Genomic DNA, 12891 nt, shown 5'->3' on the forward strand with positions numbered 1-12891 from the left:
GTGCGGGAGGCAGAGCCCAGCACAGGGCAGGTCGGAGGGTGGGGACCAGCCCTGCCCCGCTTACCTTATCTCCACTACCTAGTGCCTTGATCATGCAGGAAAGACTCCTCTGCCCTGGGGGCTGGTCAAGGTGGCGCTGTTCTCTCTTGTCCAGCGACCTGTGTGTCCCCTCTGCAGAAGAGCAGCTGGGCTGTGACCCACTCCAGACCCAAGTGTCAGGATTCCTCTGCTGCTGGGATGCAGTTATTAATTATTGTTAGGGATGTTTTGTAATGAAGAAACCCCGTGGTGTTTTCCTCCAGGATTTACTGTTTCAGCAGCCGTGCCATGATAGACCCTGTGCCCCAGATCCCCCGGCTCTTCGGGGAGCAGCGTGTTTGTGAAAACAAGCTACGCATCCCGTGGGAGTGTCAAGGTGCTGAGCTATGAGTCTAACGCCTTCACCCTGGCCATCATGTTCTCCAACCCCTTCAACTGCGTACTCTACAGCTCTGAGTTTGCCATCAAGCTCTTCACTGGCAGGAAGGACTTTAACAGCGTGGAGCGCCTCTACCATTATATGTACAGCCACAACCCTCCCTATAAGTGCAAGTCCTAGAGGAAAGTGAAGCTCGAGGTCCAGGATGGCCAGCTGGAGGTGACCAATGCGGAGTTCCAGGTGACAGCCACCATGTTCAAAAAGGATAAGTCCATCATTACAGCGCAGATTGAGCAGAAAGATCCCTGCCTGCCCTACACTGCCCACTCAGCCAACCCAGGCAGCCCCAATGTGCCAGACAAGGAGGCTGCTGGTGGGAAATAGTGACTCTCTTTATCCCAGCTTGAGTAGACCCTTAAGCTAGCTCTACTCGAGTTAGTGCACTAAGAATGGCCAGAGCGCTGTGGGTGGTGGGAAGAGCTAGCCACCCAAGTGCACTCTCCCCTGACCTCCTGCTTACGTACTCGGGCGGCTAGCCTGAGCTACGGCCCTTGCCACAGTATCCACACTGCTATTTTTAGTGCACTAGTGCATGTCTGTCTGCCCCAGGCTGGGCAGTATCCAGGCCTCCAGGGTTTTGTCATCATTTTATAAAAAAGTTTTCTTTCTTGCTTATTTTTTAACCTCTGAAATAACAGGTTTGGGCATTTGAAGACCTGAAGCTTAAGCATTTACAAAGCTTTGGAAAAAGTAATGCTAAAAAAGATAACATAGAATTATTTGCAAATAAGAGCTAAACTTCTTGTAAGTGGAAATTTGTTTAGGAGCATGACCTTTCGGTATAGCTGTATATGGTTGTTTTTAATTGCATATGTGCTTGCTAGGTAAAATATAGTTGGCTAAGCAGCTTAAATAAAAGTTATAAATTGTAATGGAAACTAAAAGAAAGGGATAAGTCAATAAGATCATAACATAAGAATATAAGAATAGCCATATTGGATTTGCACAATGGTCCATCTAGCCCAATGCCAGATGCTTCAGAGGGAATGAACAGAACAGGGCAATTTCGAGTGATGCATCCCCCGTTGTCCAGTCCCAGCCTCTGGCAACCAGAGGTTTGGGATACCCGGAGCATGGGGTTGTGTCCCTGACCATCTTGACTAGTAGCTATAATGGGTTCCCCCCGGGGTGCAGCCTGGAACTGAGATACCACTGAGCCTGCCTGACTCACCAGCCTGGGCTCCCTTACACTGTCCTGCTGAGATAGGCCCCCAAGCCTCCTCCAGCACACACACAGGTAGGGTCACACCCAGCTGCAGCAACACACAGACGCTGAGATCAGCTCTGCATGGGAAGGCTTAAGCTAAGGAACTACCCAGCACTCAAGTGAACACCCCGCTCTGGACGCTAAACCCAAAATTATACCCTCTTGCGCTGCACAGGGAACTGTACAGAGTAAGCTCATGGAATTTGTCCCCTCCTTCAACGTGGAGAGGAGTATGTCTAGTTTTCTGCTCCCAGTTATGATTTCCACACACTGGTTTTAGAGAAAACAAAATAAGTTTATTAACTACAAAAGATAGATTTAAAGTAATTATAAGGGATAGCGCAACAGATCAAAGCAGATAACCTAGCAAATACACAAAAACCAATCGAAGCTTAATATACTAAAGAGATGGGATATGAGTAGCAAATTCTCACCTAGTTGTTGATTTAGGTAGTTTGTTGAGATTTTTGAGAGCAAGCTGCACTTGCTTGCAGCTTAAAACCACAGGTATTTCTCTCACAGGCCAGAAATGTCTCTAGCCTGGGTCCAACACTTCTCTCCCAGTTCAGTCCTTGTTTCTCAGGTGTTTCCAAGCATCTCCTTTGGCCAGGGAGTAGTGAAGAACCACAATGATGTCATTCCTCTGCCTTAAATAGCTTTTGCATATGGTGGGAACCCTTTGTCTCCCAGTTTTGCTCCCATGCCAGTCAGTGGAAAAACAGTGGTATTCCAAGAGTCCAGTACCAGGTGACCTGGTCGTGTCAAAGCAGCCATGAGTCAGAGGCTGTTTGTAGCATCCTCAGGAAGGCTCTCCAGGAAGGCTCCCAGTGGGAGATTAGCTTCTTCTAAGACCTAGTCTTCCTAATGGCCCTTCCCAGCCAGCCATTTAGGCTGATTTCATTCTGTCTAGTGGGCATTCCCAGGTGAAAACACATTTGTAATATTCCTAATTTTAGATACCACAATGATACATACATACAAATAGGATAATGGTATTCAGAATGATACATTTTCAATTATATTTTACATGACCTATCTTGCACATAATACATTATAGTTATTCCAAAATCATATCATAACAATATTGCTATTAAGAATACGGGGTGTAATGCCACAGTAGCCATTTATCCTCCGTGAACTTATGTAATTCTTTCTTGAACCCCATTATAATTTTAGCCTTCACAACATTGCCTGGCAACGAGTTTCACAGGTTGCGTGTATGTTGTGTGAAGAAGTATTTCCTTTTGTTTATTTTAAACCTCCTGCCTATTAATTTCATTTGGTGACCCCTAGTTCTTGTGTTAGGAAAAAGATAACCCTTCCCTATTTGATAAATAACACTTCTCTATTTGCTTTCCCTGCGCCACTCATGATTTTATAGACCTCTATCATACCCCAGTGGCAGTCTGTACTCTGTATTCACACCTTTCACACTATTGTAATAACCTTTGTACAAAGTTTGAAAACTCATAACTCGCAGGTCAATATTGTCCTCATGGGTGAACATGTCATTGGGGAAGGCTAGCCTCCAGCCGCTCCCCCTCTGTCTGGGGCCCTTCTTCTCCACTGGAGCTTGGAGCACCCACCCCCACAGCACCCCCAGACCCAGCACACTGGGCAGGCAGGCAGCCTGGCTGGAGCATTCCCAGCCCCAGTTCTGGAAGATGGGTGGCATGACCGGGGCACCCCCAGCCCTGGAGCAGTTCCCGTCCTAGCGCCGGGAAGACAGGCGGCATGGTGCGCTGTGGCCCCAGCCTGCCACAGAAGAGAACAGCAAGCAGAAGGGAGCCTGAGGATGGAGCGTTGGTGGGACCACACCAGGCTGTTTCTGCAGACACAGCTTTCCCCGTCTATGATACCTACTGCCCAGGATTGTCCTGATAATATGTGTGTAGCAACATTCTATGAAAAGTTATAAGATTCCATTGCATGGTGTTAGTAAGAAATATTCCAATTCTGGGGAGCTGCCAAAAAAAATCTGCATCTTAAAAAGAAAGAGCTTGGCATTTCCATCCACACAGACTTTTTGTCTCCTAAATCTCAGCTGGAGATGCTTCTCAAAGAAGGGAAAGGACAATAGAAAGGAAGGGCAGATGCCCCAACTCATTCCTCACTTTCATAGAATATCAGGGTTGGAAGGGACTTCAGGAGATCATCTAGTCCAACCTCTTGCTCAAAGCAGGACTAAACCCCAAAACAGGTCCCCTCAAAGATTGAGCTCATAACCCTGGGTTTAGCAGGCCAATGCTCAAACCACTGAGCTATCCCTCCTCTCTGTCTGTGTGCCCATGTCACACACAGAGCACCTGGAGAGCAAAGGGAGGAGCATTGGACCAGGGGAGGGATCTTGACTGAAAGTTCAGCCAGTAGAACTGCAGGAACATGTGGTGAGAGAGAGCTTGCTTTGCATTCATTTGAGTTTGTTAAGTTAGTCATTAGTTGCATTTTACTTTTATTTTTCTTGTAACCAATTCTGACTTGTGTCTCATTACTTGTGTTCACTTAAAGTCTATCCTTTCGTAGCTAATAATAGTTTTATTGTTTTATCTAAACCAGTGTGTTTGCATTGAAGGGTTTGGCTGCAACACTCACCCAATAGCAGTGTAAAAGGCACCGCAGGTTAGCGGGTGAGGGGAGACACCTCTTCATGAGTCCAGATTGTATCCTGGGTATAACCTCAGTTGTCTCTTTTCTTTTTATCCTGGGTATATCGTCAGTTGTCTCTTTTCCATGCACTGAAGCTGTTCCATACCCCTAATCATTTTTGTTGCCCTTTTCTGAACCTTTTCCATTTCCAACATATGTTTTCTGAGATGGGATGATCACATCTGCACGCAGAATTCAAGATGTGGGTGTACCATGGATTTATATAGAAGCAATGTGATATTTTCTGTCTTATTATCTAGCCCTTTCTTGATGATTCCCAACATTCTGTTACCTTTTTTGATTGCAGCTGCACATTGAGCAGATGCTTTCAGCGAATTATCCAGGAGGATTCCAAGATCTCTTTCAGAGAGGTAACAGCTAATTTAGACCCCATCTTTTTTTTGTATATTTGGGATTAGGCTTTCCAATGTGCATGACTTTTCACTTATCAACACTAAATGATGTTTGCCATTTTGTTGCCTAGTCACCCAGTTCTCTGAGATTCCTTTGGAACTCTTTGCAGTCCACTTTGGATTTAACTATCTTGAATAATTTAGTATCAACTGCAAACTTTGCCATCTCACTTTCACCCCTTTGTCGAGATCAGGGGTTCTTAAACGTTATTGCACCGTAACCCCCTTCTGACAATAAAAATTACCACATGACCCCAGGAGCGGGAACCAAAGCTTGAATCCACCACAGCCCTGCCACCCAGGTGGGGGGCCAAAGCCCAAGTCCCGCCGCCCAGGGTGGAGGGGGGCCCAAAATCAAAGCCTGAGCCCACTGCCTTAAGAGCTTTAGCCCCAGCTGGGGGGGGGGTCTATAACCTGAGCCCCGCCATGCAGGGCTGAAGCTCTCGTCTTCAGCCCCGGGCACTGAGGCTTAGGCTTCAGTTTCAGCCCTGGGCTATGGTGTTCAGTGTAACACCAGCTCCAGCGACCACATTAAAACAGGGACATGACCCACTTTGGGGTCCTGACCACAGTTGCCAACTTTCACGCACTAAATAAGCACCCTGACTTTCACAATAATGCAAAAATCAAGCTAATCCCTTTTCAAAACAAGGCCTAAACAAGCCAATCCCTAAGAACCCCAACACTATGTGAATGGATCCCCCCGGCGTGCAGTCTGGGACTGTAGTCAGCCCACTGTGCACCCCTGACTCTCTCTCCCCCCGGCCCCTGCTTGCCCCCCCGCTCCTGCAACAAGCTATAAGCAGAACAAGCAAAAAGCTACAAACCAAAAACTAGCCAACAAACAACTCACAAGCCAATTAAGCCAAAAAGAAGCCCAATTTCTGTGTTTTTTTCATGGGTTTGGCATGTCTGGTCCTGACCCACAGTTTGAGAACCACTGGTCTAGATAATTTAGGAATATGTTGAATAGCAGTGGTCTAAGTACAGATCCTTGTGGGACCCTGGTATTTACCTCTCTTCTGTGTGAAAACTGATAATTTATTCCTACCCTTTGTTTCGTATCTTTTAATCAGTTACAAGTCCATGAGAGGACATTTCCATTACTTTGTTTAGGAGCTTTTGTTGAGGGACCTTCTCAAAGGCTTTCTAAAAGTCCAAGTATACTATACCTATTAGATCACCCTTGTCTACGTATTTGTTGGTCCCCTCAATGAATTCTTATAGATTGGTGAGGCACGATTGCCCTTCAAAAAGTTTTGTTGACTCTTCCCCAACATATTGTGTTTATCTCTGCGTCTGACAATTTTGTTCTTTACTATAGTTTCCAACCACATTGCCTGGTACTCAAGTTAGGCTTACTGGCCTGTAATTGCCAGGCTCACCTCTGGAGCCATTTTAAAAGATAGGTGTTACATTAGCTACCCTCTAGTCATCTGGACAGAGGCTGATTTAAGGGGTAGGTTACATACCACAGTCAGTAGTTCTGGAATTTCATATTTCAGTTCCTTCAGCATTCTGGGACAGTTCCAGAGATCTGTGACCTAAAAAGAATGGCTGAAGTGTTGGAATCTCCCTCACATCCTCTGCAGTGAAGAACAATGCAAAAAAAAAAATCATTTAGCTTCACCGCAATGGACTTTTTCTTCTTTGAGTGCTCCTCTACCATCCAATGGCCCCACTGATTGTTTGGCTAGCTCCCCACTTCGGATGTAACTAACAAAAAATTTGTTCTTAGTTTTTGTGACTTTAGCTGGTTGCCCTACATGTTCTTTTTTGGACTGCCTAATTATATATTTACACTTGACTTGCCAGAGTTTATGTTCCTTTCTATTTTTCTCAGTAGGATTTGACTTCTAATTTTTAAAGGATGCCTTTTTGCCTCTAACCATTTCTTGTTAATTGTTGTTTACTCCTGGTGGCATTTTTTTTTTGGTCCTCTTATTGTATTTTTTTATTTGGAGTATACACTTTGTTGAGCCTCTATTATGGCATTTTAAAATAGTCTACATGCAGTTTGCAGGCATTTATACCTTGTGAGTGTTCCTTTTAAGTTCCCTTTAACTAGCTTCCTCATTTTTGTGTAGTTCTTCTTTTTGAAGTTAAATGCTACTGCTATGGGATCCTTTCATATTTCCCCCCCTACAGGGATGTTAAATTTAAATATATTAGGTTGGTATTACTGAGTGATATAGTGGCCTCTTGGACCAGATTCTGTGCTCTACTTAGCACTAAATCAAGAATTGCCTCTTTCCTTGTGAGATCCAGGACTAATTGCTCTAAGAAGCAGTCATTAACGGTGCCAAGAAATTTTATCACTGCATCCTGTCCTGAGGTGACATGTACCCAGTCAATATGCTGAGAGCTGAAATCCCCCATGATTATTGGGTTTTCTGTTTTTGTAGACTCTCTAATCTCCCTGAGCCTTTCATAGTCACTTTCACCATCCTGGTCAGGTGGTTGGAAGTAGATTCCAGTTGCTATTCTCTTATTATTGAAGCATGGAATTTCTCTCCATAGAGATTTTATGGTACTCTTTGATTCATTTAAGATTTTTACTATAGTTGATTCTATGATTTCTTTCACATATTCTGCCATTCCCCCAGCAGGGCGACCTACTCTGTCATTCCTATATATTTTGTACGCTGATATTACCATGTCCCATTCATTATCATTGTTCCACCAAGTTTTTGTGATCCCTATTGTATCAATATCCTCATTTCATACCAGGAACTCAAGTCACCCATTTAGTATTTAAACTTCTAGCATTTGTACACAAGCACTTATAAAATTTGTCAGCATTTAGTTGTCTGCCTTCCCGTGATGTAATTGGATGGGACTCTTTTCATTTGACTTGTTTTTCTTCAGTTACTGCCTGTTCTTTGTCAACTTCTATCCTCTCCTCTTTACTGGGATACAGAGAGTCCCCTTTAATAAATCCCCCCAAGGGATGTCTGTGTCTGAACCGTGTGCTTCTCTGTACCTGCAACCATGGAGTTCCGGGACTTTAATCTCTCACTAAGCAGCCTAAATTTGGCCTCCAGAACTTTTCTCCGATGTCAGCTGCACAAGCAGGGAGCAGCCTGCTAAGTCAGCAGACCACAATGTGACTCATTAAGAGAAACCACAGGCTTGGTTTGGCGGCAAAGGTTTATTGTCGATGAAGTACGGTCCTAGTGCCCTCACTCTATGGTTACAGGTACCTGAACATGTGTATGCCCATGACAATGGTACCTGCTCGGTCTCATAACCTCATAGGCTTTAAGGTCAGAGTGGACCATCATGATCATCTCTGACCTCACCCACCCACTCCTGTACCAGACCCCTAACCTCTGTTTGAGTTACTGAAGTCTTCAGATCATGAATTAAAGACTTCAAAATACAGAGAATCCACCATTTACACTAGTTTAAACCTGCAAGTGACCCATGCCCCAGTCAATGCACCAGTAGCTGCCCTCTCAGCTGGCCAAAGATGCCCCTCCTATGACTTTTCCTTTTCCACATTGGTACAAACAAGTTACGTGTTCCACTCCAGACGTGGTTAATTACAAACCCTACACCTTGTACCTGTGAGTTCAAACAAAACATCCCCATCCATTGTCCTGTCATCCCATCCTTATCTTATGAGGGGTAGGTGCGTTCCTGTACCATCTCTGAAGGAGGGGTTTATGTACGTAGTTACTTGAGAACTCTGGGTGTTCCTCTACCATACTCCTCGGTCAGGGACATGCTTACCTGGTTAGCCAATACCTGCTGGGTTGCTATTCTGCCAGGGCCAGGCCTACTCTGGTTCACAGCCTCTGGTTCACACTGCTAGTTATGCCTATGGCACAAGCAAGGACTACCCCGTCTTTCCAAGCTCTCTTTGTACGTGAGTTTTCCTGTTTCCTGCATCATTCTTGTCCTTTTCTGCACACAGGACCCAGGTGTAACCATTGATTTTGATAATAGCATGAGCATATTCACCATCCCATTCCCTATGTCCATCCAGGACCAGTTTTGCTTTGTGCCTGCAGCTGCTATTGATCTGCCTGCAGAGATGCCCGGGCTCCCACCCTGCACTATACGGGTAGTGTAAGGAGCAGGAGAAGTGGATTGCCAGAACATGATTTCTATTTCTCCAATATGAGGACCCTCCCCCTCCTTGGTTAGACAGGACTTCCTTTTGCAGAAACCCTGAGGACTAGAGATCTTCACATCCTGACACTGTCGTTTATAGACCCTGCCCCACAGGCAAAGCACGCACTGCACCTCAGCTAGCAAGATAGATAGATAGCACACACAGCTGGTGCTGGTCCTGCATGCTTAGCTGGGGCCTGGGAGGGCAGTGAGTTGTCTCTGCCTAGAGAGGGGCTGGTTGTGCTCTGCTGGAGCTGCTGCTGAACAATCCCTCATTGCTGCGAGATGAATAACGTTGGAGAGCTGATTGCGCCAGTGGATGCAGGCCGGTGTGTGGGCATCGAGATAATCAACAACACCAGAAATGTGACCCTCGAGAACCCCAGGTGAGCAGGTTCCCATAGCCCCCTCCATGTGGCTTCCCAAGTCAGCCTGCAGCTGCTGTCTATACAGATGTGCCAGGGTATAGCATATGTGTCTGCTACTGAATATCCGTCAGTCTGTCTATCCGTCCCCATACACCCCCTCTATCTATCTATTCCCATTCACTTCTCTCTCTCCCCCCTACATGTTGGGTGAGTGATATATGTCCCTTTGGGTCACTACAAATTCCGCTGCCCTCTGGGATGAATTTGCTGTTTCTAGCCCTGCAGCGGCACAAGATTGTAATGGGCCTTTGAGACAGGACATTTTATGTAATGTGTCCAGGACGAGGGTTGGGGGAGTTTGGCGGGAAATCACACTTTTGTGGGGGAGGGAGGGGATTTGAGAGCTTCTGGAAGCCAGTTGGGAGATTGGAAACTCTGAGTAAAATTAATGGAGATATCCTATCTCCTAGAACTGGAAGGGACCTTGAAAGGTCATTGAGTCCAGCCCCCTGCCTTCACTAGCAGGACCAAGTAATGATTGTGCCCTAGATCCCTAAATGGCTCCCTCAAGGATTGAATTCACAACCCTGGGTTTAGCAGGCCAATGCTCAAACCGCTGAGCTATCCCTGCCCCCCCCGGTTTAACTTCCAGGGAGATGGACTGGGGGCAGGTGACATGGCGATAGGCCTGTGATGTATTGTAAAGGTGATCAGTGTATTTATTTCACATTGATACCACCTCCACAACTGTGTATGTATGTGTCTGTCATGTACACTCACACATATACACCCACACAGTCACACAGACATACACTCATGTACACGTGTACTCACACACTCATACACAGCCGTATGACGTGTGTGTCTGTCTATGTATGGCTCTGAATGCTTTAGTTAATAACATAATGTGCAGGACCATGTAACGCTTTCAGGATTGCCAGATTTATACAGCATTAATAGCCCAAAGTCATTTAAATACTAGCCCCGAAGTAGCCCAACATATTTATTGAAACAAAGGTGATTTTTTATTAACCCATTGGTCCGTACATCAAATAACAGAGGAAAGCTATTGTTAAATCCCCATACAGATTTGATTAAAAAAAAAAAAATCTACAAGCCCCAGCTGGCGTTCATCCACATTAGCAACAAAGCTGTGTGAGAACAAACAAATTTAAAATCAAACCCCCAAGGGGAATTTTGACAGGAAGGCCACTCCACCAACTGGCAACCACCTCAACCATATTAAATTCCCCGTGACAGTCTGATTGCTACACACCCAGCCCAGATGAGACCCCTACAAAAACCATGACAGCCAGTGACCCCCACTAAAAATCCTTCCACCAAAGTCCCCTACACCCTAGGGAAACCCAGAACTGCAATATAAGCTCTGTCACCCAGACTCCCCCTTCTTTCCCCCCAAGTCAACACCCTGATGCCCAGAGCTTCCTGCCACTCAGTAAAAACCCAGAGCTCCCCAAGAGACACCCTGCCACCTAGAGCCACCCCTCGCCCAGCCCTGTCATGTGCAACCCCAGAGGGGCAGCTCTGACTCCTCCCCCTGCCTTAGATCCAGCCTGGCTGCTGCTCTCTCTGAGGCCGGAGGTCTCCTCCTTGCCCAGTCCCGGAGCCTGCAGGAAGCTGCTGGGCTCCGGCCCCTCAGCCCAGGCTCTGCAGCAGGCACTCCCACCAGGCAGGCTGCAGCTGTGTGAGCGGGGAGCAGGGCAGTGGGGGAGGCAGAGCCCAGCCAGGTCAGGTAAGAGGGTGGGGGCCAGCCCTGCCCCGCTTACCTTATCTCCACTACCTTGTGCCTTGATCATGCAGGAAAGACCCCTCTGCCCTGGGGAATGGCCAAGGTGGGGCTGTGGTCTCTTGTCCAACAACCTGTGGGTCTCCTCTGCAGAAGAGCGGCTAGGCTGTGACCCACCCCAGCCCCTAGGGTCAGGATTCCCCTGCTGCTGGGACACAGTTATTAATTATTGTTAGGGATGTTGTGTAATGATGGAACCTCATGGTGTTTTCCTCCAGGACTTACTGTTTCAGCGGCCGTTCTGCAATAGACCCTGTGTCCCGCATCCCCCCGGGCTCTTCCGGGAGCAGCGTGTTTGTGAAAACAAGCTACACAGCCCGCGGGAGCGTCGGGGTGCTGAGCTACGAGTCCAACGCGTTCACTCTGGCCATCATGTTCTCCAACCCCTTTGACCGTGTACTCTACAGCTCAGAGTTTGCCATCCAGATCTTCACTGGCAGGAAGCACTTCCACAGCATGGAGCACCTCTACAACTATATGTACAGTGACGGCCCTCCCTATACGTGTGAGTCCTACAGGAAAGTGAAACTCGAAGTCATGGAAGGCAAGCTGGAGGTGACCAATGAGGAGATCCAGGTGACGGCCAGCATGTCCAGCAAGGATAAATCCATCATTAAAGTGCAGATTGAGCAAAAAGATCGCTGCCCATCCTAGCTGCCCACTCAGCCAACCCAGGCGGCTCATGGAAATGCCCCAGTGTGACAGACTGGGGGGCTGCTGGTTGGAAATAGTGACTCTCTTTCTCCCAGCTTGAGTGGGCAGTGATGTGCTAGCTCTGCTCGAATTAGTGCACTAAGAATGGCCAGAGCGGTGTGGGTGGTGGGAAGAGCTAGCTACCCAAGTGCACTCTCAGCTGACCTCCTGGGTACGTTCTTGGATGGCTAACCTGAGCTGCTGCCCATGCCACAGTGTCCACACTGCTATTTTTAGTGCACTAGTGCATGTCTGTCTACCCAGGCTGGGCAGTATCCAGGCCTCCAGGGTTTTGTCATCATTTTATAAAAAAGTTTTCTTTCTTGCTTATTTTTTAACCTCCGAAATAACAGGTATTGGCATATGAAGACCGGAACCTGAAGCATTTATCGTGGTGATTAAACTCCCAGAAGCTTTGCAAAAAATAAGGCTAAAAAAGATAACATAGAATTATTAGCAAATAAGAGCTAAACTTCTTGTAAGTGGAAATATGTTTAAGAGCATGACCTTTTGGTATAGCTGTATATGGTTGTTTTTAATTGCACGTGTGCTTGCTAGGTAAAATATAATTGGCTAAGCAGCTTAAATAAAAGTTATAAATTGTAATGGAAACCAAAAGAAAGGGATAAGTAGATAAGATCATAACAGAAGAATATAAGAATGGCCATACTGGATCTGCCCAATGGTCCATCTAGCCCAGTGCCAGATGCATCAGAGGGAATGAACAGAACAGGGCAATTTCGAGTGATCCATCCCCTGTTTTCCAGTCCCAGCTTCTGGCAGTCAGAGGTTTAGGGATACCCAGAGCATGCGGTTGTGTCCCTGACCATCTTGACTTGTAGCTGTGATGTGTTCTCCCCAGGGTGCAACCTGGAACTGGGGGACCACTGAGCCCACCTGACCCACCAGCCTAGGCTCCCTTACACTGTCCTGCTGAGACAGGCCCCCCAAGCTCCCTCCAGCACACATACAGGTAGGGACACACCCAGCTGCAGCAACACACAGATGCGGAGATCAGCTCTGCATGGGAAGGCTTAAACTAAAGAACTGCCCAGCACTCAAGTTAACACCCCTCTCTGGATTATACCATCGTGCGCTGCACAGCGAACTGTACAGCATAAGCTCATGAAATTCATCCCCTCCTTCAATGTGGAGAGGCA

General features: G+C 46.8%; 1 protein-coding gene across 1 annotated transcript; it reads left to right on the forward strand.

Annotated features, from left to right (window-relative positions):
- The first annotated feature begins 8684 nt into the window (after nt 1–8684).
- LOC112061193 (deep sea actinoporin Cjtox II-like) lies at nt 8685–12353 on the forward strand. The gene is made up of 2 exons (XM_024113939.3): nt 8685–9249; nt 11257–12353. Exons 1-2 carry the CDS (start codon nt 9149–9151, stop codon nt 11690–11692), a joined length of 537 nt encoding a protein of 178 aa, XP_023969707.2. The 5' UTR covers nt 8685–9148; the 3' UTR covers nt 11693–12353.
- Nucleotides 12354–12891: the final 538 nt, after the last annotated feature.

This window comes from Chrysemys picta, chromosome 17 (assembly GCF_011386835.1).
Source record: "Chrysemys picta bellii isolate R12L10 chromosome 17, ASM1138683v2, whole genome shotgun sequence".
NCBI classification, from domain to species: domain Eukaryota; kingdom Metazoa; phylum Chordata; order Testudines; family Emydidae; genus Chrysemys; species Chrysemys picta.

What these genes read in the sequence shown, in the direction of transcription:
- LOC112061193 (XM_024113939.3), top strand. Translation starts at nt 9,149, where the DNA reads ATGAATAACGTTGGAGAGCTGATTGCGCCAGTGGATGCAGGCCGGTGT. An exon ending in GTGACCCTCGAGAACCCCAG is followed by an intron (nt 9,250 to 11,256) that starts GTGAGCAGGTTC and finishes GTTTTCCTCCAG; the next exon opens with GACTTACTGTTTCAGCGGCC.